Here is a 25,012-nt window from a genome sequence, read left to right on the forward strand (position 1 = left end):
TTCCGTCTCTCTTCATTCCTGTGGTGAAGAGCGTTATTTCCAAAAAAAAAACAGTGAGGGCAGCAGATGTTGCTGGTGATGACCCTTTTTTCAGCATGACAAGACTGACATCTGCTGGATAAAAGCCGAAGCGCCTCATCTGTGTGGAACGGTGTCACATCACGCACCATGAAACAAGTTTGGTGCCTGAATGCTGAGCATGATATCACGTGTCCTGTATGTCATATTTGATTAAATACAGCAGTGCATGCTTTGTGATGAGACACGCACAACATCGTTTCTAATTTAGACTGGCATAGATCTTTGTTAAGGAAAATGAGAGGATTGTGATTTAAGTGTATCGCTGACATTATATACTGTATAATAAATCTGACTTGCATTTGGACTAATGTTTTTGACAGCAGAACACTCGAGCAGTGGAATAAAAAGGACGTTAAAAGCTAAAAATACTCTTTTATTAACCAATGACTTCATAACAGAAAAGGCGTATGAGTGACAAATTGTCAACGTTAACTACTGCATCTCAGACACTTCAGGGTTACGTAGTTTGTTGATGACCTCTGACAGCATTTTGTTGCACAGGGCTGAGTATGGATTAAGAACCACAGCCTGCCGTCGCGCGAATTCACTTCCGAGTGCAGCTGCTTTCTCGAAGTCTGCTCTGGCGCCGTCATCCTGGCACGCTAATCTACGTAGAAGGCCTCTTTGCACCAGTGCCTGGCTGGCGGTTCGTCCAGCGCCGCCGCTCAGGGAGATGGCTTGGTCCAGGTCCTCCAGGGCTCCTGAGAGGGGAGAAGAGCTCTGTGAGGCACACACACACACACGTCTGATTTCCAATTAATAATGTTTTCAAGGCCACTTTACAGGCCCACTGCAATATTCACTTGGAGTCATGTAGCTTTAATTTTGCTTTAAATTACTTTGCCTCCAAGTATTGCAAAGTATGCTGTCAAGTAAAAAAAATAATTTACAACAATTCCAATATTATCATTAATGTCATTTAGACGAATACAGTTCTACAAACCTATTCTGCTACTTTGTCATACGGCAGTGATTCGGCCTGTGTGCAGTTCATTTCACATTTTCTGCGTATCATTTTAAATAGACACTCGCGGATGTATTGTGGAGAATATTCAGAAGATATTGTCAGTCAGCAGGGACAACAACTGACGCAAGGTTACAGACAAATTGCAAAGCACCACCTAAAGACAGAAATTCCAATTTTAGAGAGAGACAATGCAAGTAAGGAAGGTGGTACAGTATTGAATACACGGTGTGATTGACAAAGTGGTCTCCTGAGAGTGACTGTAAAAATACCACAGCTATGCTCACATGCGGAGGTTGCATAATCTAAGAAATCAAAATTGCAACGGATGTAACATAAGTATTCGCTGTAACCTATTACATTTATAACTTTTGTAATGGAAATTAGATTACACTGGCTCTATAAAACACTGGGAACACTGGTTCATTTCATTGATTTGTAAAAGCCATTATTTCACGATGAGTCCCTAAATATCAAAAGAACAATTGAAAAGGAGCACACACGAGGAACACTGAAATTTTCAGATGACCCACTTGAGCAAAATCACTGTAATTCTGTACATGCAGTGTCTATAACCCCTGCCGCCCTTGCTACAGCCAGCAGGTGACAGAAGCTAACACAAGGCTAACTCAGAGCCTGTACAGTAACACTGTGCATCAGATAGACAAAGCTCTGATATGGTGTCATGCTGGCATCAGACTCAGCAGCCTGACGTGTCGGCACACTGCGGTGTCTATGGAAAGAGGTATTATTGAATTTGTGGCATGTACCTGCTGTGTTCCCCTGCAGCCGCAGGGCCTGTGCCCGGTTGTTATAGGCTGAGGCTCGCTGAGGCAGGATCTGGATTGCCTGGCTGAACAGCTGAAGTGCAGCTTGCAAATCCCCAGCCTCTGCTGCCGAAACACCACACATCTCCAACTCTTTCACTTGCTTCAGCAACTCTGTGTCAAAGCCACTGTCTGGCGGGGGGAGATAAACAGGTTGAAAACCACTCAAACTCAATTGACAAGTACTGTGGCAAGGAAAATACAGAAATGTCACCCAGAACTCAACTTGGATTAAAATGTCATGTGTTTTCAGTCCAGGAATGGAATGCCTTGAAATAAATTCAATATGCTGTGAAATGATAAACATAAAAAGCCGTGACATGATATGTAGAGACACATCAAGTCAGAGGCTCACGCTCACCATCATCAATTAATTCCTCCTCTTGGTTCAGGCCAGGGATGTCTCCAAAGGGGGTGGTGGGGTTGAATATAGCCTGGAGTATAGCTCTGTCATGTGCTGAGGCCATTTTACTAGTGTCTGTGAAGCAGCAGAGCAAGAATGGCAAAATAGGAAAATCATGACACCTAAATTACAGCTGGATGTGGAATCCGCCTCCCCCAACTTCTGCAATTTCCACCAGCCAATCAAAGAAGGGGGAGGAAGCAGAGGTGGACTTTGAGATTTGCCTGCTCTGAGCACATCTGTGTTTGGTTAACTCAGAAATGCAGGCCTGGGATAAGGGCACACTGCAGAGCTGTTGTTATAGTGGCAAGAGGAGTCAGTATGAAAATGTTCTCGGGGATACACTATCTGATGATTTCTGCTCAGCACAAAGTGATGAAAACGTTTTTTATCATGCTGTCCAAGCCTCATAGGGTTTGGAGTCATCGAATGCTAAAAAAAATACAGCGATGGAAGAAGCATTCAGATGCTTTACTTAGGTAAAAGTAACAATACCATACTGTAAAGTACTCCATTACAAGTAAAGGCCTGTATTCAAAAAATTACTTAAGTAAAAGTACATAAGGAACACAAAAATGTACTTAAAGTATCACAAGTAAAAGTACTCATTATACATTATTATGTAATGTGTTGCATTTTTGTTACATTATTATGTATTATTGATTTGTGACTCCAGATGTAATTACTTACTGTCACAATTCCTGGCTCAGTCCTCTTCATTTTTGCAATTCTGTCCCTGTCTCCTGCCACTCTCCCTCTGCCCACCAGATGTCCTCGGACTACCCTCCCACGGTCATCTGAGTCCCCCCACCCACCCGTTCACCTGACTCTCGTTCTCTGATCGCCCAGGCCTCAATCCCGCACCCACCTCACCTGTTTCCCATTCCCCAATCAGCTCACAGTATATACAAACTAGCTAGTCTTCCCCCACTCTTTTGCCAGATTGTTGTATCATTCGTGTTCTGCATGATGCAGATTTTGCTCTTGCCACCCGGTGACCTGTTTTGTTCCAGTTACCTTTTCCTGTGTCTGCCTGCCTGCCTGTAAGCCTTAGTTACCCCCCTTTTTTTTTTCCATTAAAATCACTGGACCTGCCTTGTAAAAAACTGTGACATCTTTCAGTGTTATACTGTTAGTAGTTTAATAAATAATAATGCATCACATGATGATGGTCATATGCAGTATTTTGTATGTAAAATCCATATTTTATATGTACAATTTTAGAGGTCCTGTACACCCATGGTCAACCCACGCAGGTGTTTTCACTCATTTTGGGTGGCCAGACCTCTTCTCGGGATAGTGTGGGCACGTACAAACTGCACTCGATTGAGATGTCCCTCGCCCTTCTGTTGTTCTCCTACCTATTAAGGCAGGACAACCTACTCTGTAATCATTATAATTGTTAGTACATAAACTTTAGTGACTTCATGTAATTTGAAGCATAGTTCCAGCAAGCTTACACTAAACTAGGGGGTTTAGTCAGCCAGACTAACTGGAAACACGTGAAGCTGTGCAAAGCCTTTAATTTGCAATGTAACGATATCTGACAAATAAATGTAGTGGGGTACAAAGTACATTTCCTTTGACATGTAGTGAAGTGTGAAGCTTTAACATGGACATACTTAAGGAATGTACAAATACCTTTTTAAAACTGTGTTTAACTACAGTGCTTGAGTAAATGTACTTAGTTACATTGCCTCATTGAACAAACCTATCAATAAAATGATACAGTAGTGTCATAGGTAAAGTAGTAGATACCATTTAGCAAAAAATGTGCACAAAAAGACCTGCAAGAACATGTTTTAGTTTATCAGAAAGCTAGATAAGTCAAACCTTAATGAGAATCCCGGTTATTGTAGGTTGCAGAAGCTTGTGGAACACAGGTGAGCTGAGAGAGAGAGAGGGGGGCAAGACAGCAGTATGCTCTATGCTGCTACCTCAGTGTTGTTGCAGTACCGCTCTTGGCCACAAGTGGCAGTACCGAGCGCAATGCTGCCGCCCGCCATCTTGGATCTTAAAGAGGTCGGACTTTAAAGGGTAACTACCTCCTCTAACTGAGCTAAAAAGCGCCTCTCCCATCACATTTTAAAAAGTGCAAGAGAGGGGTGAGGGAGCAGAATGTGACATAACAGGCAGGGGACACACGGGACTGACCCACCGCTCAGTGTTGCTGGGACAGGAGGAGGTAGGGCCGGTAGACAGAGCTAATCAACCAAGGGAAGCTGCTGTCAGACTCTGTCTTTGATGGGGAAACAGGGAGTCTGGTGGAGCTTTGACAGTCACTAGAATCACATTTATGGCCCTTTTGGCAGAGCTACTCTGTGGATACCTGTTCTGTGACTGAGCTGAAGGCATGGGAGGCTCTCCAGCGTGTGTTTCTGTGGGGGAATGTCAGTAAATAGCCAAAGCTCTGTTTATTTGTCAGTTATGTAACTGTCAGGCCTACATATCTTGTTAAGCTCTGTATACAGAGCAGTTATCAGAGGCTGCAGTTAGCTAGTGTTCTACTTTTTATAGTTGGAGCAACTTAGTGGTACTTTGTTTCGTGCTAGTTTATTCTTCTACTTACCTACGATTCAGAGGAAAGTATTGTACTTTTTACTCCACTACACTTATTAGGCAGACATAGTAACTAATTACTTAAAAAAAATAAGATTTGACATACAAAATATGATTACATTGCATCATATACCAGGATATGAGTTAAATTCTGCTCCACGTTGACTAACTACAACAGTAAAATGCTACTTGCACATGCATGTATCATTAATAATAATCCAGTGCTATAACTCACTCACAGGGGCATTTAAAAAAAAAAAAAAACATGTACTTTTACTTAAGTACCATTTTCATTTCATTACTATATTTATTCATTTGGCTGACGCTTTCATCCAAAGCAACTTATAAGTGAGGGACAACAATAAAGCTTCAGTACAGTAGGAGACGTTGAAGTAAGTGCTAATTAGGCATGTGGGGGTGTTAGAGGTGTTAGGAGAGGAGGTGCTCTCAGAAGAGATGAGTCTCCAAGAGATTTTTGAATATAGAGGGACACCCCTGCTCTGATAACATGTGCTAGCTCATTCGACCATTAGGGAACCACAAACGAGAACAATCTTTACTGTGATTGCCTTGTGTACAGGGATGGCAATGCCAGAAGACGTTCCTTGGAGGAACGCAGTGGCTGAGAAGGAGCATAAGCCTGTATGATTGAGTTCAAGTAGATTGGTGCAGACCCAGAAGTCACTCGACAAGCATCAGTGCCTATGATTTGATTCGGGCGGCCATGGGTAGCCAGTAGAGGTCAGTGAGCAGTGGAGTGACATGTGCCCTTTTAGGCTGATTGAAAACCAGATGTGCCGACACATTCTGGACCATCTGTAAAGGTTTCACTTTGCATGAAGGGAGGCCTGCTTGAAGGGTATTGTAGTAGTTGAGGCTAGAGATAACCATTGCCTGACCCAAGAGTTGGGTGGTGTACTGAGTCAGGTAAGGCCTGATTTTTCTTTTGTATAGTGCAAAGTGGCACAACTGGGAATCGCGATGCAACGCGGTCAAAGGATAGCTAGTCATTAAACGTGACACCCAGGTTTCTCACGACCTTGGTTTGGGTGAGAGATGAAGAGGTTGATATTGTGATGGAGAGAGTGATTGGCCAGGATGACCAAGGTTTCAGTCTTAGAGGTTTAGTTGAAGGTGGCGTTCCTTCATCCATGTGGATATGTCTCAGACTGTGGGGAAGGGATGGGTTAAGGACGTATGTCCTTCTTGTGACACATTGAAGGAACTCCCAGTGAGGTAGGATTCAAGCCAAGAAAGCACTTTACCCAAGATGCCCATATCGGAGAGTACAGATAGCAGGATGTGGTGGTTCACCCTGTCAAAGGCTGCTAATAGGTCCAGCAAGATAAGGACTGAGGACTGAGCTGCAGCTCTGGCTGCCCCATTTCAGCACTTTAACTTGTAATGGAATATTTTACAATAGGATACTGCTACATTTAAGTAAAAGACATAAATGCCTCCTCCACCGCCAGGTCAGACAAATAAGAATGAGTAAAAACAGGTAAAGAAGAAGCTGGAGAAACATGGCTAGCAGCAGCTTGCTGGAGACATAACTGTAGAAAAACTATAGTGAAAATGGGGAAGGACCAGTTTTGGCCCGATCATGTAGTAAGGACACCCCTCCTTTTCAACACAAATTCCTCTCGGAGATAAATAGTGAGTTTTTAATAAACTCTCACTGTCGACAATAGAGCTTTTCGACATGCTCAATTCAAAGACTAATTTTATTCATCCGTGTGATTCTGATCTTTGTGTTCATTAGTAATGCTCATTATTATAATTATAATGTTCATTAATAATTGAGTTAAGGTAAATGTCTGTTATGGATCCTAGCTTTTAACCTTTTTTCATATGACCTGCACATGAAAGAGGACCAGGTCGGACTGTATCTCAGATGACAATCTTACGGATAAGCATGCTAACAGGTTGAGGGGCAGGCACACATCTCATTCAATACTCGACAGTTGAGGAGCTCTTTCTGTTGGAAGGGACCTTTGGGCAATATGTCTGTCTGAACACATAATAGAATAACAGTTTTGGTAGTCCCATACCTGCTCTGTCCACCAGGAGTTGTGGTTTTTCAAAACGCATATGTGGTTGTTTCCCATTCGAAAGAAATTTGTTAATTTGCTCTCAGGGCCATTGATCTGAAATACATTTTTGGGGCAAAATAAAGTCAGGAGTAGCACTTCTGACTTGTTCAAGTTAACTTTGTAACCAGACAGCTTTGAAAAATTGGTAATATCAAGAAGAGCTCGAATACACGTTACAGGATCAGATGCAAAGCAGAGTATATCATCAGCATATAAAGTCAGTTTATGCACTGATTTTTCTTCCTGGAAAAGAAGAGTTCCTAAATATTGCTTCCGTTAGTGGTTCAAGTGCTAAGCAAAAGATTGTGAGCAGAGTATTGAATTATACAATCCCTAAGCTAAGCTTTTGTGGCATCCCATGCCATACCCGCAGAGGGTGCTGTTGGGATATTCAGAGCAAATTTAAAAAGTGTAGTCCGCTGCAATCAGCAGAAGGATTTCAATATTGATACACTTATCCTAAGTAGTAAGTAAGTGTAGTAAGTCCAGGAAGCTGCTATTCATTGCAGCCTTTCCAAATAAGGCTGAAAGATCTGTAGGAGACTGGTGTTAGAGGAAAACTGTGCTAACCAGTGAGCTTTTGCATTGCACTTCCAGAAAAATCAAACTGTACCATGAGAATTTGCCCATGTATTCAACATCAACAGCTTGTACATTGCGGGCATTATTATATAATTTTTTATAACCGGATCCTCTTACAGGAGACATCCAGATGAAATAACATAGCTCAAAACCCGACTACTCCTGTTACTGGTGGCCTGGAGGTTGACGCACTTTGATGACTTGATATAAAAGAAGCCCCTCTAAAGGTAAGACATGTATTCCATGAGCTGCATGCAGTGTGACACAGTTTGGTGATGGGATCTTTGTGGGAGGGTTTGCTGTTCGGCCTGGTTACATAGTTTGGGGTTCTTACTATGAACACTGTTATGTGTCTCTCTGTGACATTTTCATAAAGTTTGTTTTATACAGTCGACGTGTATTGTTGTAGTATTGGTGCAATAGTGTGATAGGTCATGACAGTCTGTTACATGTGTTTAAATTCTATGAGGAGAGCAGCACTATTCAAGATGTTGACCCTGTGCTGTGCTTATCTTCTGAATGTAATACTTGTCACTACAGGTTTCTCTGCAGCCATTTGGCGCTTAGGCATTTTGAGGCCTATGGTGTGTGATGGTGTGTTGTGTCTGTATGTAGAGTGGAATTATATTTAAGCAGTTAGCAGTGGTTTATTTACAGATTCATAGTGCAAACTGTAATACATGTAAACTGTGTACATAGTCAGAGAAAACTTCTGTATTTTTACAGTACGCAGTATATATATTGGACAAAAGTATTTATTGGTATATAAAAAAATTTTAGGAGACAGGGTTGGATAAAAATATGATAAATCATTAGTCTGTACAGTGATCTTTGCTTCTTCTTGCTGTGAAATATTGAAAACCTTTCTCTTCATTCCTCAAAAATGATTCAAATGTAACCATCTGAGGAGAAAAAAAATCCCTGTGGTTAAACTGCTGACATTTCATACTGTACTGTAGTATTTGAATACTATCAACATCAAATCTCTGGTGTAAGAAACAGTATGCACAGTTAATATATGGTGCAAACCATAGTATTTTATTTCAATTGAGAATATGTGCATTGAATACACCGTCTATATTCATGTAAAGACATGGTATGTGGTATTGTGTTGTACATGTTTTCCTTTTTGCTCTTATATGCACACCTTCATTCACCACCTTGTGTTAATCCAGGCCTGTTTTCGTTTAAAATTAGGCATGTGACTTAGAAACAAATTATGATTTCCCATTTTTATCTGGCGAATAGTTTTTTCATAAGCCTCGCACAAAAATGGATTAAAGATTCTGGAAATTTAAGAGATGACAGGAAAAACACCACAGACTCAGGAGAAAGTCAGTGTATATAACAGATATTTAAATTACAGTGGTGAAATGATAGAGCATTGCCTCTTCAAGGATCTCCTGAGCAAGAGGTGTTGTTTCATGTAACAAATAGCACATGGCAGCGGTGGGGAACAACAGATATCGTAACAATGGGAGACAGATGGGAGCCAAAGTAAGTGTTATGAATACAGCTGAGATTGATCAAAACGGTATGATCGAACATGGTAACACTATGTCTTATCATAGTTCACATTGGCTTAGAAAGTAACTGCAAGTATCTTCAGGAAATATGTGTAAGTGAGTCACAGAGATGAAAATGGTTCCGGCTCAAAGCCTTTTTCAGTTGTTTCCAATTACTAGCAGCAGTGATCTGGAACGAGAGAGAGCTCATGGAGGTACAGGCCTTTGGGACTTTTAAAGGACGAGGCAGATCTAATGTTGAAGTGTAGTAGTTGAAACACAGTTTGTTAAAAAACGGTTAAAAAAATGTTATAAATTGGGATTTCTGGTTAGTGTAACTCCTTTGTAAAATGTAGTTTTTAGTGTTACTGGTTTTAGTTTACAGATGTTTTTTGTTCAGTTCTCATTTAGTTTAAGTTCTGTGTTTAGTATTTTTATTTTGTGTAATGCTAACATAGAAAACTTACATTTTCTGGATTTCTACTAAGTTTCAGGGTATAGGGTGCAAGCTACAGTTAAAGATAACGTGCATGGTAGTGTTAACTAGGCATACATTCTCTGTAATACTGTCATCAGTAGAGACGACAGGCTGCTGTGTGGATGTCGGCTGGTGTGTTAAATAGACCCTGCTATCATTAAAATTCAGTAGTTATCTGTTGAGGGGGAATATGAATGATATAGTGATGAATAAATCTTTTACCTCTTTTGAAAATGTATCCAATATCAGCATACACTGCTCAGCCACACTATTTTAAACCAGTTATGTGTGTATATATATATATATATATATATATATATATGTATGTATGTATGTATGTGTGTGTGTGTGTGTGTGTGTGTGTGTGTGTGTGTGTGTGTGTGTATAGCAGTTGCTTTTGAAGTGGAGTGTGGTTCGTTTTCCTTAATTGCAATTAAATAGGTAAAGAACAGTTAATGAGATGGCAATGTCAAATTAAAAAATGGAGAGGTTAAGAAATTAGCACTCGGCCTGAAACGCATGCAAATTCTCCAGAAATGCAGTGCTGACTTTGTTCTAGGGTTCCATCAAATGAAATTTTCTCTTATCTATTCATCAGGTTTTTTTTTGTTTTTGTTTTATCTGATTAGTTATTTGTCTGAACAAAGTAAAAATGGCTTATCCAAAGTTGCTGGAACTTGAGGTGATGTCTTTAAATGATGTGAAACCTAAAGATACTCAACTGACAGTCATAAAAACCAGAGAAAAGATCACTGTCACATTTGTTAATATGGAACCAGACTCTTTTTTTAGCTTAAAAATTCATCAGTTATCAAAATGGTTATTTACTTTTCTGCTCATGTAATTGACTAATCGTTTCAGCTCTAGACTGTGTTCCTTGCCACAGTGCCTGACCTCTGTAACACCGGAGATGAATCAGATGTTGAGACTAGTTCTTCAGTTTGGGTCATGGTCATGGAGTGTGATGAGTTTTTACACAACTATAAAACTGCTGAATAAGTTCACACCCGTGGTAAAACCCCTTACTTCATCCCATTTAAGACAGTGCTTTAAAAATGCTAAATTTGTTCTACAGTGTATATGTGTGCAGCAGGATATGTCAATTTGACACATAAGAAACTCATCTTGCAAGAAAATTACAAGCTTTAAAGACACCTGCTTGACTAATGCTGCAGGTTTTAAGTATCTAATTTAAATGTCTACAGCTGTACCGCTGCAATTCTGTATTCTGTAGCCATTCCAAGACTTAATTTAGCTGTGAGAAGAAAATCTGATCTGGACAAATTACTGCAAGGGTTTTAAAAGGCAATTAAAAACCTTAGACAGCATAGTTATTTGCCTGGATGATAAAAATCCAAGAGGATTAAAAAAGCTTCTCGACTGCTGGGCATAGAGAGAAGTTTTCTTTTTTTTTTACCACTTGAGAGAGCTCTTGCTGCTTTTATTTCTGCTGGGCCCTCTGCTCCCCATTCACCAAGTCAGCACAGACAGTTTGATCCTGCAGGACTCCCATTTTCCACAGGGTAATAAGAGTTAGAGTGAGGCCTAGGCTATCATGTTCATGGTCACTCGGTAAACAGCAGATTTTCTGCAGAAGCACAGTGTGTCCCCCATGGCCTCCCTTATAGTGCAAAAGTGGAGAAGCAATTGTGCGAGGATTATCGGCCTCCTAACACTGCAAATGTCACTGCATCAGCACCACTCAGCCTGATTATGTCAATAGGGAAACACACTGGACATGTTTATAGACTCCAAAACCAAGAGCTGCGTGTGGAGCTGCTTCTGGCGTAGGCCAAGAGGGAAATAAAGACATAATCAAAAAACACTGACCCTCAGTGGTAGCACTGCTGTAAAACCTGATACCAACATACTGTATAGCAATGAACACACCCTTTGTATTTCCTCTAAGCAATTATAAAGACAGATTAAATCTGACTGCAACAGCAGAATATAAATAATGGAACAGTATTTACTGAAGTGCTAATAGTGAATGAGACAGCTGAATTACTCATTAGCTGTTTAGTAGACAGAATGGACATTTCTTAACATAAAAGCTCCTGATGGACTTTTATAAACACAGAGAATTTCTAAGTTATCCCTTCAGTACAAATGAGCTTCAAAACATAAATAAATAACATGTTAAAATGAATAAAATTACAACATCAAAGAGTCTACTGCAGTTGGTCCTCCATATTTTCCTTTTCTTCTCCTCTTCCCAGCTCTCCCGTTGCCTCATAATGTCTGGTAAAGAAATGGACTTGGATATCATAATAACCCTGAGAGGCTTTAGCTTTGCTCCACTTCTGTCAATGAATCTGACATCAAAGCTTGTGCTCCTAATCCCTCTGCCCTATGGAGGTAAACAGGGACCCGTGTGTCGATACCTGGCCTGTTATGATGACGAAGGACCATCGCGTGCTGTGCGGGGGCATTCTGAGCTGGATTAAAACAAAGTAATCCGCTCTGTGGAGAGACAGGTAATAACAGTAGAGGTACCACAGGTTAAACAAATAAACAATGTGCTTCTTTTATGGGAAATCTTTAGCAACACCCTGTGTGCTGCGGCATGATAACTACATACTACTTTCTGTCTGCCTGGTCATAGGCATGCGGGGGGAAATATTAACTGTTCATCACGATGGCTTGATGCACAGCTAATAATGGTTGGCTACCCACTTCTGAGCTGTAGCAGTAGTCGTATTTTCATCTGTAGATACCACAAACCATTGAATGGCAATATGAAAGCAATGGATATCTTGGGGAAGTTGTCTGTTACATACTGTAATAGGCCATGTCCACTTCCTCCAGTTTTGCCCCAAAAACCGAGTATGTACTCTATATATTATATGTATCGTGACATTTTGTGAATTTGTAAACAAGTTTTATGGCCCTCCCTGTGAGGGAATATGGAAAGGCTTTGTCTGGTTTATGGTTCAGCAAGGCTGAATGTAGCAAGGCTGTCAGGCGCCACTAATGTCTCCCACAATAGGTTGTTGGAAGTGGCAGAATCCATCATCATAAATCTCAGTGCAATTTACTACCAGTCAGTATTGTTGTTGCAGTTTTGCTTTTCAATTCGACCAGATTAGTTCAAGCACTGCGTATGACTGTAGTTTTTAATTCAGAATTAAAGTAATGGAATAGTATTTACGTTTATTTATGATATGACAGATGCCTGGTGCTTGGCTGTCTCTCAGCAATATTTCATCACTACCAGATGACAGTTCACTGATGTGTCTGCTGCGCTGCAGCCTGTCATCCTGCCATGCTCTGGATGAAGTTTTTGTTACCCCTTAAAGAAAATGAACGGGAAAACAATAACCTGTCTCCCTACCCTCGGTGTGGCACCACAGTTAGTAGGGTAGTTAGTGTCAATGTGATTGGCCTGTTTTTTTTTTTTTTGGGCTGATTGCCATGAATTTATTGTGAGGTTTATAGTTGTTGAACGGTGAGATGCATTGATACAGATGGATGTTTACTGAGTTTGCTGAAAACTGGTAAAAAAATAAGTATAGTGGATTTAAATGTTGATTTTATCCCTTTGGACACCTGGATTAGGTAGCAAGGTTTTATACCAACATGATTAATGATATGTGATATTATACCTGATATTATATGGTTTTTAGCACTGTCACTACTCTGCTCCCCTCAGGATGTACTGCATGAAATTTCGCAAAAATGCATTTCTTATGCAAGGCATATGTTTGATTCTACTTTAACAGTCTACCAGCCTTTACCTGGTTCTATCCAACAGGCCATACTTGCTTTTTAACAATCAAGGCCAATTCAATATCTGTCTAAAAAACCGAGTATTTGTTCTACACACTGAAATTGAATGAGATTTTAGATGTATGACAGTGTAGAATAGTGTAGAACAAGACATAAAACAACCATAAAACCAAGATGATGTGTCTCAGGAGCAGCTCTGCCTCTGAAAATATGACAACAAAACTTTGAATTGGCTTCAGCATGCACAACAAACATACACTCAATCACTCGCTCTTCCAACTAGCCAGCAGTAATTAAAACAATGATTGAATCAACTGAGGCACTGAGGGGAGACAAAACAAATAAAACCAAATTGTCAATTTTAGGATTTGGGATATGTGGAGGTGTAACTGTGATGTTTTCCCAAAGTAATGTGGTGGACCGTAGCCGGAACTGTCATAATGAGCCATCGGTGATTTATGGTTTACTTGGGGAAAAAACAGAGGGATTTAAGTGGAGCAGGCTGCTTTGTTAGAGGTGTTCTGCCACCTCTTATAGGCTGATGGGAAAACAACACACTGAAACTTTAGAACAAAACTAAAATCAGTGATCTGAACCAATGTTATGGATTTCCTCAGGTTAATGTACATTTCAGGCCTGTTGGGAATGTTTTGCAGATGTTGACTGAAATTTGATTGTGGGTTTGGAGGGATAATGTGTGTCTTGGATGTGGGCCAGGGAGGGGGAGGGCGGTCTTACAACGCTGTGTGTGTCAGGCAACTGGTTTTAACGTTGTGGCTGATCGGTATATTTATATGTGCAGTATATTTGGTTAATTTCGATCCATAGGATTTGAGAAACACGTTTTCTAGTATGTATCTAGTATTATAAAACCAAAACCTTGTGAATGTTACAGAAACATTAATTTCCACCTCCAGGCAAACAAGAATAAATCAGCAGCTGTGTGTGATGAAAAGCAACATGGCTGAGTCATGGAGCCACGCCATTATCTGATCACAAGGCCTGTTGCAAACACTGTTGTGCTAAATAATACAGTTGGGCAAAGTTTGTGCTACCTCCCTTTTGGTGCAATAATGCAGCACCTCAATGCATCACAGTCTGCTGCTTCATGAAAAGGGACTGCAGTGCTGAGGCATGACATTGAGTTCAAAGTAATACTGGTCCTTCCTGATGTAGCCAAATAGCTCAAAGCCGCTGAAGACTAGAATTACCGCCTCGTGGTTGTATGGCTCCGCCAACCAGTCAAATGTGCGGTTTGACTCCATGTTTGTCCAGACTTATATAATGTATGAAGTGAAAAGGTGAAGGAACTTTTTAAAAGGCATTGAGTGTATTTTATAATAATTAGTGTCGGAATCCTTTAGTCATGGCCAAAAATGTCATAGTGACCCTAACCTTTGACCTTTTGACCACCAAATTCTAATCAGTCCTTGAGTTGAAGTGAACGCCACAGCTGTCGCTAAAAACCCTGTAAAGTCACCCACTGGGGACCAGAGAGATGCCACCATTTGTTCCAAAAGTTGCTGTCCTGCTCAAATCAGTGAGAACAACAATACCCAGATTGCACAGAGTAGTGCTTTTAGATCAGTAACGATACTCTCTTTGGCAACACTTACCCTATTTAAGTCGTTAAAATCGATCCCAGATGATTCACTTGTGTGTGAACCTGCAGGGGACTATACAGTATATCATAGTTAGAAACAGTGTCTCAAAGAAGAATCTCATTACAATTTGTCCGTGAAAAAATAAGAAAGAAATGATTGATGAACCAATAATGCGCACATACATTTTCATTGTCTTTAAATTTGTCAACATAAATGCTTTATCTTTACTTTTCTGATTTGCTGTAATATTGTGAATATATTTTTACGGTGGATTATCTGTTTTGTTGTATTTGTTTTTTGTATTGAGCACTGCATCCTGCTTTTGAGGCAAAGGCATTTTTGCTATTGAATTTATGAATTCCTGTATAGTGCAGGCATTATTCTTTTCCCACCGCACTGACAGTGCATACGCAAACAGCTATTCATTCAGTATTATTCCTCCGCTCGTTTGACAGTTCTGTCTGGGTTTATAAGCATGAGTAAGAGTCTCCCACTGTGCTCCAAGGACTAGCTGACGTTTTGGATCGTACTGAGGGTATCTTTGGTAGAGTACCATTTGCTGTTGCAGAACTCGAGGCACACTGAAACAAACAGTGTCAGTTTAAAAAGCTATAGCAGGATTGAATATTCTGCCAGGCCATGAGTTTTTGTTTGAATTCAATAACAGTGCAGACGCGCATAATTGAGTCTCTTCTACATTACAGGTCGGCATCCATAATCAGATAATAAAATACAATTTAACAACAAAGATTATCTACAAAGGATGACGTCATACCTGCACCATCAGAGAAAGAAAAGAAATATAAAATGCTGTCCCACTTGCCTTTTTTTCCCTTGGAAATCACGCATCCACCTGCCATCACATTTCTCATGCATTTTTTAGAGTCAACTGTTCTCATGCCAGGATGCACTTGAGAAGGCCTATCGGGTCTTTGTGAGAAGCCATCTGCATGTCTTTAAAGTCCTCTATTAGAAAGTTAAATGAGCACATGAATATCCCTGGAGATCGTTTACCTGCATTGGATAGAAAATAAGATTTTTATGGTGGAGTAGACATTACAGTGCAGCCACAAAGTAGAATAGATAGCCTTGGTCCAAAGCTTATTTAACACTTGATGTCATGCGGCTACATCATTTGTGCAGGCGGGATAACTCATTTGGAAAATGAAAAGTCCCTTGGAGTGATGTGTGCGATCTAATTGGCCGCAATATTGTATGGTTTGTAGATTACTTCTTGTCAGCCAGTTCACCGGGTGCAAAAAACGGTTGGTTAATGTGTCCGAGTGGATTGTCTGAAGGAGTAAGTATGTCTGTGTATTTTTTTTTTTTTTTGCATAAAGAAACCTTTCATTTCAAGGAGATATCGTCACACTCCATCTTATCTACGGAAATGTCAAAAAGCCTACAAGAAAGAAGTAGCAACCATGAAACAGATGACATGCATTGCTGTTCACCACCCAGGCTACTGGATACCATACAAAACCCCGAAAAAGCATATTTGTTGATGCAGTTTTGCATATTGACCAAAGGATGGAGCCCAAAGACAGAACTTTCCAGTCCTGCTGCTGGTCACTTCAAGGGATTCAGTTTGTGAGGTTCATGCATGGAGGTCGAATAAAACATGATGCTTCCCTTATGCCTTCAGCAATACAACGTCAGGACATCATTTCATTGCTGTCTGGCCAAAGTTGCATTTGAGATTTTTTATTTTTTTTTCCAAGTCTTCAACTATTTAAAGGGCATAACACTTAAAGCAAGGTCTTAGGATTTGTTGTGGTAATTGAGAGCTCCAAGGCAGTTTCCATTAATGTAGGTCAACAAGGTATTAATAGAAACAACAAGGAAAAACATTTATGGCAAATTTTCTGGTTTCTGTCTTTGGTGACTCATCACATTTATATCTGGAGGCAGCAGTGTTCTCATCTGGCTCAGGTCTTTCTGGAGCTGTCCACCCACTCACAGCTACCATGTAAATACAGTTGTTTATGAGCTTTAATTCCAGCTAAAGGTTGGAGGCATTGACCTCAGTCCATCTCTAACTAATCAACAGAGCAGCCCAACCTCCAACACCATTAACCTTACAGGAGTGAGGTTCATAGAAGCTACTGATCTCATGAATATAGGCTTTGCTGGTGTTTTTAGATTAACAGTCATGTCAGTACTATACAGTGGCATGAAAAAAGTTCGATCACCCCTGATCAGAATTTCTGTTACTGTGAATAGTTGAGTAAAAGATGACCCGATGTCCAAGTTTAAGATGAAACATTCTTTTAAACATTTTAAGCAAAATTAGTGTATTTTTTTGTTCAAGTATAGAGTGAAAAAGGGGAGATTTAAGCTCTGATAACTTTTACTAAGGTCTAAGACCTTAATAAGCTTGTTCTATGGCTTGTTCACAATTACGTTAGGAAAGGCCAAGTGATGCAAATTCCAAAGTATTCTAAATACTCTGACTCCTCAAACCTTTTCTCAGCAATCAGCAGCCATGGGCTCCTCTAAGCAGCTGCCTGGCACTCTGAAAATTAAAATAAGTGACTGCACTGTTCTGTGCATGGACACCCTCATAAATATGACCTTCAAGGAAGAGTCATCAGAAGTAAACTTTTCCTGCATCCTCACCACAACATTCAGTGTCAGAAGTCTGCAAGGGAACATCTAAACAAGCCTGATGCATTTTTTGGAAACAAGTCCTGTGGACTGATGAAACTAAAATAGAACATTTAGGCAACAATGAGCAAAGGTATGTTTGAAGAGAGAGGGTGCAGAATTAGACTTCTCCAAACTATTAAGCACGGTTGTGGTATGATCATGCTTTGGGCTTGTGTTGCTGCCGTTGACACTGGTAGAGGGAAGAATGGATTCAATTAAATACCATCAAATTCTGGGACCAAACATCACCTCATCTGTAAAAAAGCTGAAGATTAGAGGATGACTTCTACAACAGGATAATGATCCTAAACACACCTCAAAATCCACAATGGACTATCTGAAGAGGCCCAGGCTAAAGGTTTTGCCATGGCCCTCAGTCCCCTGATCTAAACATTGAAAATCTGTGGATAGACCTCAAAAGAGCAGTGCATGAAAGATGGCGCAAGAATCTCACAGAACTAGAAGCCTTTTGCAAGGAAGACTGGGCGAAAATCCCCCAAACAAGAACTGAAAGAATCTTAGCTTCTACAAAAGGCGTTTACATGCTGGGATACTTGCCAAATCGGGTGTTACTAAGTACTGACCATGCAGGCAGCTCAAACTTTTGTTTCAGGCCTTTTTCCTTTTTTGTTATTCTGAAACTTTAAATGATAGAAAGAAAAACGTAATCTTGCTTAAAATATTAAAGAAATACTTAATCTTTAACTTTATGCCTTTTGGAAATCAGGTCATCTTTTACTGTCAACTATTCAGAGACAGAAATTTTGACCAGGGGTGCCCCGACGTTTTAATGCCACTGTACATATTACACCAGAGAGCCAGCAATGTAGTCAGTTTAAACAGTCATTTGTCCTGCTTACTCGGTTTTATTTTATTTGACAAATTTACTCACAAATGGCAGTTTACTCAGTTGGCCTTTTACATTTTCCTGACCTCTTGTGGTTGTGTGAATAATTGCCCTATCTGGAAACAGCGGCTCCAGTTCTTTGTTCAAATAGGTTTAGCCAACTTACAGCATGTTTTTGCTCAGTAGCGAAGCCGAAAGTAGAGCGATGTTCAACAATATGAAAGGTCTTACCCCAAATTCACTCCTGTTATGTCATTGCGATGTAAACGCTACTGAGGCATCGAGCCATTCAATCCACACTGACTCAGACTTCTATTTCGAACGTCACTGTCCTCAGAGCCAAGACCTTAGATATACAGCCAGCCAAACTTTCCTTACCAGGCTGAATAATATCTGAAATTCAATAGACAAAGATAGCTTTCAAGTAGGCTCCATGAGAATTATACAGGAGGAAAATGGAAAGATGTAGTTAACATAATGATATATTCATAGCATACAGTGAGATTTTTTTTTTTTTTTTTTGGGCTCTCATGGAGATTAAACTTCACTCACTGCATGGAAAAAAGGAAAGAAAAAAAAAAGATCGATGTATGTGGCATGTTCTGCTCTTGGAGTTGATGTACATTTATACATTTGTACATGTGAAAGTGTATCTGTTATGATGGGGAGACAAATGACGAACAGAAATCTCCCTTAAAAATGCTATTAATGTGGACTGCCTTTAAGAGAGGAGGTTGTGTTGGATGGTAGGATGTCCTGTCTCCTACCAATACTCAACAGTGGGTTTTTTTTAACCACGACCACAATTTTGCCCTAGCCTCAGCCAAGCAGTTTTGCCTAACCATAATCTTTTGGCCCTCACCAAGATCTTTTTCACAGATTAATTTGGTGTCTTCGTCGCGCTGAATGCGGTGTCAGATCAGCAGAATGCTCATATGAGTCATTTTAAATGCCAATACAAACTATTTTGTCATTTAGGTGTGAGGAAAAGTTAATTTTATCGAATCACATTTATTATCTAGCATGTTTTGACTCTGTTATAATTGGGGGGACATGACGCAAACTGTGAGCTGCTCTACAAGTGAAGTTCTAGGTTCATTGTCTTTCCCATGAGTACCTGGGCAGCACTTATAAGGGCAGGGACAGACAATTTTTTTTTTTTTAATTCACTTTCCAATCTGCTTAGAGTTCAAACTGCGGTCCTTCCAGTCACAACTTTAGTTTTCAAAGGTCAGAGAATCTCTCGAAGAAATAACCATCTGTTTCACAGTTGTCTTGTGTACTCTGTTTGGGGACGTAGAGAAAGAGAAAATACAATTTGCCATGTGCGAAGGAGAGAGAAGTACACCGTCAAGTGCAAAAACTGTGCTGAAAATTTGATTGATAGTGAGAGAACCCAGTTTTCCATTTTTGGCAACGTGTGCTTATCTTTTGCAGCGTAGTTGTTGCTGATTTGAATTTGCTTCATGGAAACATTTATGTATCAAGCTATCATATGTTGTATATCAAAGTCTATATAAGGAGACAAAATGTGGGAGCAGATGGTTATTTCTACCAGAGATGCTCAGAAAAAAATCTGACAAATGTTAAACATAATATCGCGAGAGAGGATATAATAGACAGGAGTATCGTGATATTTTTGAATTTCAAGATGATCCTTTTTCTTAACTTATTGTCATTTTTTTTTTTCATCTATAATGAAAGCCAAAGCTTGTGCAACAGACCTGATTTAAATTCAGTTTCAAATATCGAAAAAAACCATAATCAAACTCTCTCTCATAGCCTTCTCTGGTTGGGTAAAGGTAGTCAAATCTAATCCAGCCGCCACCACTCACCAGTAGCGAAGCCAGAAATTATATTGTAGTTGGGCATAGAGAGAATCAGATCGACCTACCTCTAAGCCCCTGATAAAACAGAATATTTGCACAAGGCAACTATTACCATAACATTACCGGTTAAATCACTAGTGCACAATTTACATTTCAGGCACCACTGTGAACAAACTGGGGGAAAAAAAAAACCATAACTCCTGATGAATGACAACCTATCCTGACTCTCCGATACATGTGTTCACAACCACATGCATTTGGCAGAGACAAACGCAGTAGACACATCAAAGTTGAACCATATGTACAGATAAAATAAACCAGATACACAGGCAACCCCACACAGTTAAAAAAAATAATCCACAAGCCCACCAGACACAACAGGCTGGCACAGGGGCCAAATAACCACATTCAGTCACACACCTGCAGGAACACATCCCCTTCTTACAGGGTCGCAGAACCAGCAGCATAAAATTTGTGCCGATATGCACAATAAACTAAAACGAGCAATACAGCAGGGACAGAGAATGTAAATGTCATGACTGCACGTCGGCACTGAAATTATTTGACTATAGTTCAGTTTAGTCGGTTCTGTTTCAGGGAGAGCATGAAGAAAGTTCAGTCGGCGTGTCACCGCTGACGCTCTGAGGCCAGGTTCTATTTGTTTGACAGCTGAGCAGAATGATATCACGGTGCGGTTTGTCACGTAGGGTGACTAGGGCCCGCAGGGGCACCAATCATCTCGGGAAACAGGCCACTGGGGCTTAACTTTGTTGTGTTATCCGGTAGGCTACTACTGCTACTGTAGGCAGGTTGATTTACAGGGCTGAATCAGTATCGACAGCGATCTTATCGTGTGACGGGGACAAAAGCACGGTGCAGCACCGACTCGTCACGCTCTTCTAGATAAACATTAGAAATAGTTATTGACCGGTTTTAATTCAGATATGACCCTATGATTGGGTGGGCCCAGGCCCCACCTAGGCCTACCAGTGGCTCTGTGTATGTATGTATGTATGACTTTAACGTTACAAGTAAACAAACATGTTTTACTAGTTGGCCACAGAGGAGCCCTTTAGTCATGGCTCGTCCCGGCATGTTGGCAACTTTGTTGGTGAGATGAGATCATCTCTGATGGTCTCCCGCTCTGCTGAGTGACAGGTCGCATCTGCGGGGGCTGTCACCTAATGTGACAGGAGGCGACACCCCGGAACTAATTTATTCTGCTCTTAAGGGAAATGCCATTTCTCGTCCGCCTGTTGCGCACGCCAATAGTACATATCGTGCAGTTAGCAAATTATAGAGACGTCTCATTGGCTGACCAGTGCGAGAAATGAAGTGTGGCTCTGTATGTATCAAATCCGTCCCGGCGGTGTGGCGATTATGTAAGTGCAACAAAAACCTGAAAGTGATACTTTGAATAAAATATGAGCTAGTCTGCTCATTCTCTCAGAGACTGCAAGCAGGGGCTGATGGCAAAACAGGTAAGCATGTGACCAAATGGATGTCACTTTAATAAATGTATCAGACTGCGAAATCAATTATAATTGATCCCATATTTATGAAAGTTGGCAGGGACATTTATTAAGCCTCTGAGGGGTTTGGGGTTTGATTAAATCGGCCGAGCGGCTGGGCCTGGTTATTTTCATGTCAAAACAACAGTTAGGTTTGTAAAGTGCTTTAATAGCGTGTCAGGTAACATTTATTTGCGAGTTGTGTCTTGTCAGTTTGTCGACAGGTGTTGTCTTCTCCACGCAGGGGCATAAAGCAGTGTTGGCATTTCTCCCAATCTCAGGTCTTAAAACATTGTTTCAGCTAATTATGAGGAAAATACATAAATGAGAATTAATTGCCTATTAAATATTGCACATAAGCACTCACACGTTGTACATTTTGGATTTCCAATAGATGGAGCCTCTTGTTGGTGGTTTTGACACCATAGCCTGAGGCTATTTTTTTTTGTGTCAGTACTTCTGTTTTTTTTTTTTTTATCAGCTATTCTACTGTGACTTGTTCCTGCCACATGGGTAGCATTCCAGATATGCTTCTCAACAGCCTTTGGTCAGCTCAGCCAGAGATAGCAGTGCAGCCAGTAGCGGGTGAGTAGGTTATTTTATTTATTTATTTATTTATTTTTTTAAAGCATTATTTGAGGTAATGTTAAACTCCTGGTGATCCAGACTGGATCAAATGTATTTTCTGTGAAAAATTATAGCCAACATGACCAATGAATGGCTTTTAGTGGCATTAGATTTGCATTAGTGTATTAGATTGCATTTTGGTCTCTCTCCCTTCCTCTTTCCCCCTTTCACACACACATACATACATACACACACACACACACACACACACACACACACACACACACACACACACACACACACACACACTGCCTACAATTCAATTTTGGTAATCAGATTTATTTTCACCATAGACAATGCTGTTTCCACCAGAAGCCAATGTTGGAGCTTTTCATCAACATCTTGACACACTCACAAGTCAGAAGTCTAATTTACATTTGACCACATTTTGGCCACTGAGCTAATTAAAGATTTAAATCGGTTCGGATGGCGAACAGAAAATCAATAGTTCTTCTCTTTAGACAATTGCGTGGAGTTATCAGTGGAAAAGTTCAGCACATAAGTTGGTTTAAGAGGCTGTTCCAGGCCTGAAACCTACAGTATATTACTCGCTCCATTAGAAAATTGCTTCACCTCTCCCTTTGACTTTCCCACTATACATTCACTCTGCATGACACAGTAGAAATGATGAGAGAGGTAATTTATATCCACTTTCCTTCATTTTAATTGTGGGTGAATTTGTTTATAATGACAACATCTCTGTAATTATGGCATCACTGGCTGTGATATGAAAAAGTCTGAGGCAGACTCGCAAATTAAAGTAATGAATTTAAGTGGCAATGTTCTTTCGTTAATTCATTCATCATTCATTCATTCATTCTGCATGTTCCTGTTGAAACTCCTGTTTAATTTTGACATTTTAACTGTTGGCTTAAAACAAAAGTGATACAGATAAGAAAAGCTGTAAATCTCCATGGGCATAAAATTTTCATCACAACATTTTGAGGTAGTAACCTTTAAGGACTTTATTCCCCCCTCTTTTTTAAAGCACCTTGAGAAATGTACAGGTGCTAAGTAAATCTCTTATTAGAAAGATTTAAGGGGAGGAAGTAGGTAATTATTTTTTAATTTATGAGACTTTATAATGCAATGCCTTAGTTTAAAGCATGCAAGTCATCCAGGCTGCACTGCAGATCTGTTACCTGGTCATATCATGTCAAGTATGTGTCCAGCAGTTAGTGTGAAAGCTAATGGATTTCATATTGTCCCCCTCACCTGGGAATTGTTCCCTTTAGTTCTGCCCTCAGATACAGCTGTAGTTTCAGCTGTTTGCCCTTTTAGACTCCCACAGCAGGCTGGCCCTTGTATTTGATCTCTGCACTGCATTTTGAACTATAACAATGTGACTGGGATCAGTCTAACCTCAGCGTGTGCAGTTTTGGCATTGATTTGGATCGTATTGTAGTTGTCTTGGGTCTCTGCACCAAAATAACATAAATTTGTACCTCATCACCCGTAGCAGAAAATTGTAGCTTGTAATGCCTGAATACAACTGGAAATGGGAAAGGTAGAAAAAAAAAACCCCAATAAATTTCAACAAAACTTCTAAAAGCAAAGTTACTTTTTAGATGTCAAGATGTCCTGCGGCTTGGTCTTCAGAATGAAACGAGACTGGGTCAAAACCTAGTATGTGGCTCGACCGCCCCTTATCTGCTGGTTTCCCTCCTACTCTCTGTGCTGACATATACAGTAATTTAATACGGCCAAATTCCCAATAAAGCTGTTCTCATCTACGTTTTTCTGTTTTTGTTGATGGAAATGGAACAAGTATGAAATAGTGACTGAAACGTGGCCCAGTCGGATGACATGTTAACCAGCAGTCCCTTCCAAGCCGTTTGCACTGCTAAAATCCTGATTTTTATAAACCGCGATGTTGTCTGACAAAATCACCACACACAGAACAGCTGTGTTGTGATTTCAGCTGTATTTACCTGTAAAATGAGCAATGAGAGAGAAAGTTAGAAGCTCACATCTGTATCAGCTTCCCAGCTGTCAATGGAATTAGACGCATAGAGAGGTGTGCCTCAGCGTCGTGCTCGTGTGGCAATGCTGGCAACTTTCTTCTGTGGAAAGTAGCTAAGGTTGTCCAAAAAGTCACTAGATTTGTCTCTAGGTGCCTTTGTGAAGAGAAGTTGTTAAATGGGGTGAGAAAAGTCGGTAAATCTGGCGACGAAGGCGCTAAGGTGGCAACACTGCCTGTGAACACCTCCCTGATGATGCAGTAGAAACTGTTTCGTTTTGAAAAAGCACCCGATGGTGTTACTTCACTTAGTCACACGGCATTCGACTCACCAATGGTATGAATTTATCACTGATCTCAGTCTGTCAGGTGTTTATAGCGCTGGCCCCACTGTTGAGGTCTAACCAAAAAATATTTATCCTGTCACTAAGGTCAATTTGGTTTCCTGCTTTGAGTGTTATCCCAGTGGAAGATTTCTAAATCTGAATACAAGGCAAACCAATGTCGACTCATATACTGGTGCTTAAAAGCTTGCAGACATTTACATATTTAACTTTGGAGCAGGACGAAATGCGATCTTTATTACTCCATTATTTGTCCCGTTTGAGCATACTTCTCTTTGAGCATACTTTAAAATTCTTTACAAAAATAGAATGGCAATCTGTCTCCACTGTGTTCATGATCTCATTAATACAGTTTTGTGGGTGCTTTGCTGTATGCTATGGTTTTTGCAGTGTCTAATGTGACTCAGCAAATTTCAGTGT

The 25,012-nt window shown here is 40.3% G+C and overlaps 1 protein-coding gene and 1 long non-coding RNA gene across 4 annotated transcripts; one reads left to right on the forward strand and one right to left on the reverse strand.

Moving 5' to 3' along the window:
- Positions 1-441: 441 nt before the first annotated feature.
- ttc36 (tetratricopeptide repeat domain 36) lies at positions 442-4,264 on the reverse strand. Its single transcript, XM_040130239.1, has 4 exons — positions 4,109-4,264; positions 2,234-2,350; positions 1,816-2,004; positions 442-782 (listed from the first exon to the last, which is right to left on the reverse strand). The coding sequence occupies exons 2-4, from the start codon at positions 2,337-2,339 to the stop codon at positions 514-516; spliced, it is 564 nt and encodes a 187-aa protein (XP_039986173.1). The 5' UTR covers positions 2,340-2,350; positions 4,109-4,264; the 3' UTR covers positions 442-513.
- On the forward strand, positions 3,217-23,003 carry LOC120791682. 3 transcript variants are annotated; one of them, XR_005707717.1, is made up of 4 exons: positions 3,217-3,318; positions 7,629-7,736; positions 22,143-22,246; positions 22,582-23,003. It is a non-coding gene; the product is annotated as an uncharacterized LOC120791682 (long non-coding RNA). The 3 variants fall into 3 exon arrangements; XR_005707716.1 differs by lacking the exon at positions 3,217-3,318 and adding an exon at positions 4,212-4,312; XR_005707718.1 differs by lacking the exon at positions 3,217-3,318 and adding an exon at positions 4,355-4,460.
- The last annotated feature ends 2,009 nt before the right edge of the window (positions 23,004-25,012 follow it).

This window comes from Xiphias gladius, chromosome 7 (assembly GCF_016859285.1).
Source record: "Xiphias gladius isolate SHS-SW01 ecotype Sanya breed wild chromosome 7, ASM1685928v1, whole genome shotgun sequence".
NCBI classification, from domain to species: domain Eukaryota; kingdom Metazoa; phylum Chordata; class Actinopteri; order Istiophoriformes; family Xiphiidae; genus Xiphias; species Xiphias gladius.

Bases quoted from the DNA above. Each gene is read 5' to 3' on its own strand.
- ttc36 (XM_040130239.1), bottom strand. From the start codon at position 2,339: ATGGCCTCAGCACATGACAGAGCTATACTCCAGGCTATATTCAACCCC. The intron at 2,005-2,233 runs GTGAGCGTGAGC...TCCCCCCGCCAG, and splicing joins GGAGGAATTAATTGATGATG to ACAGTGGCTTTGACACAGAG. The intron at 783-1,815 runs GTACATGCCACA...CTCCCCTCTCAG, and splicing joins GCTGCAGGGGAACACAGCAG to GAGCCCTGGAGGACCTGGAC.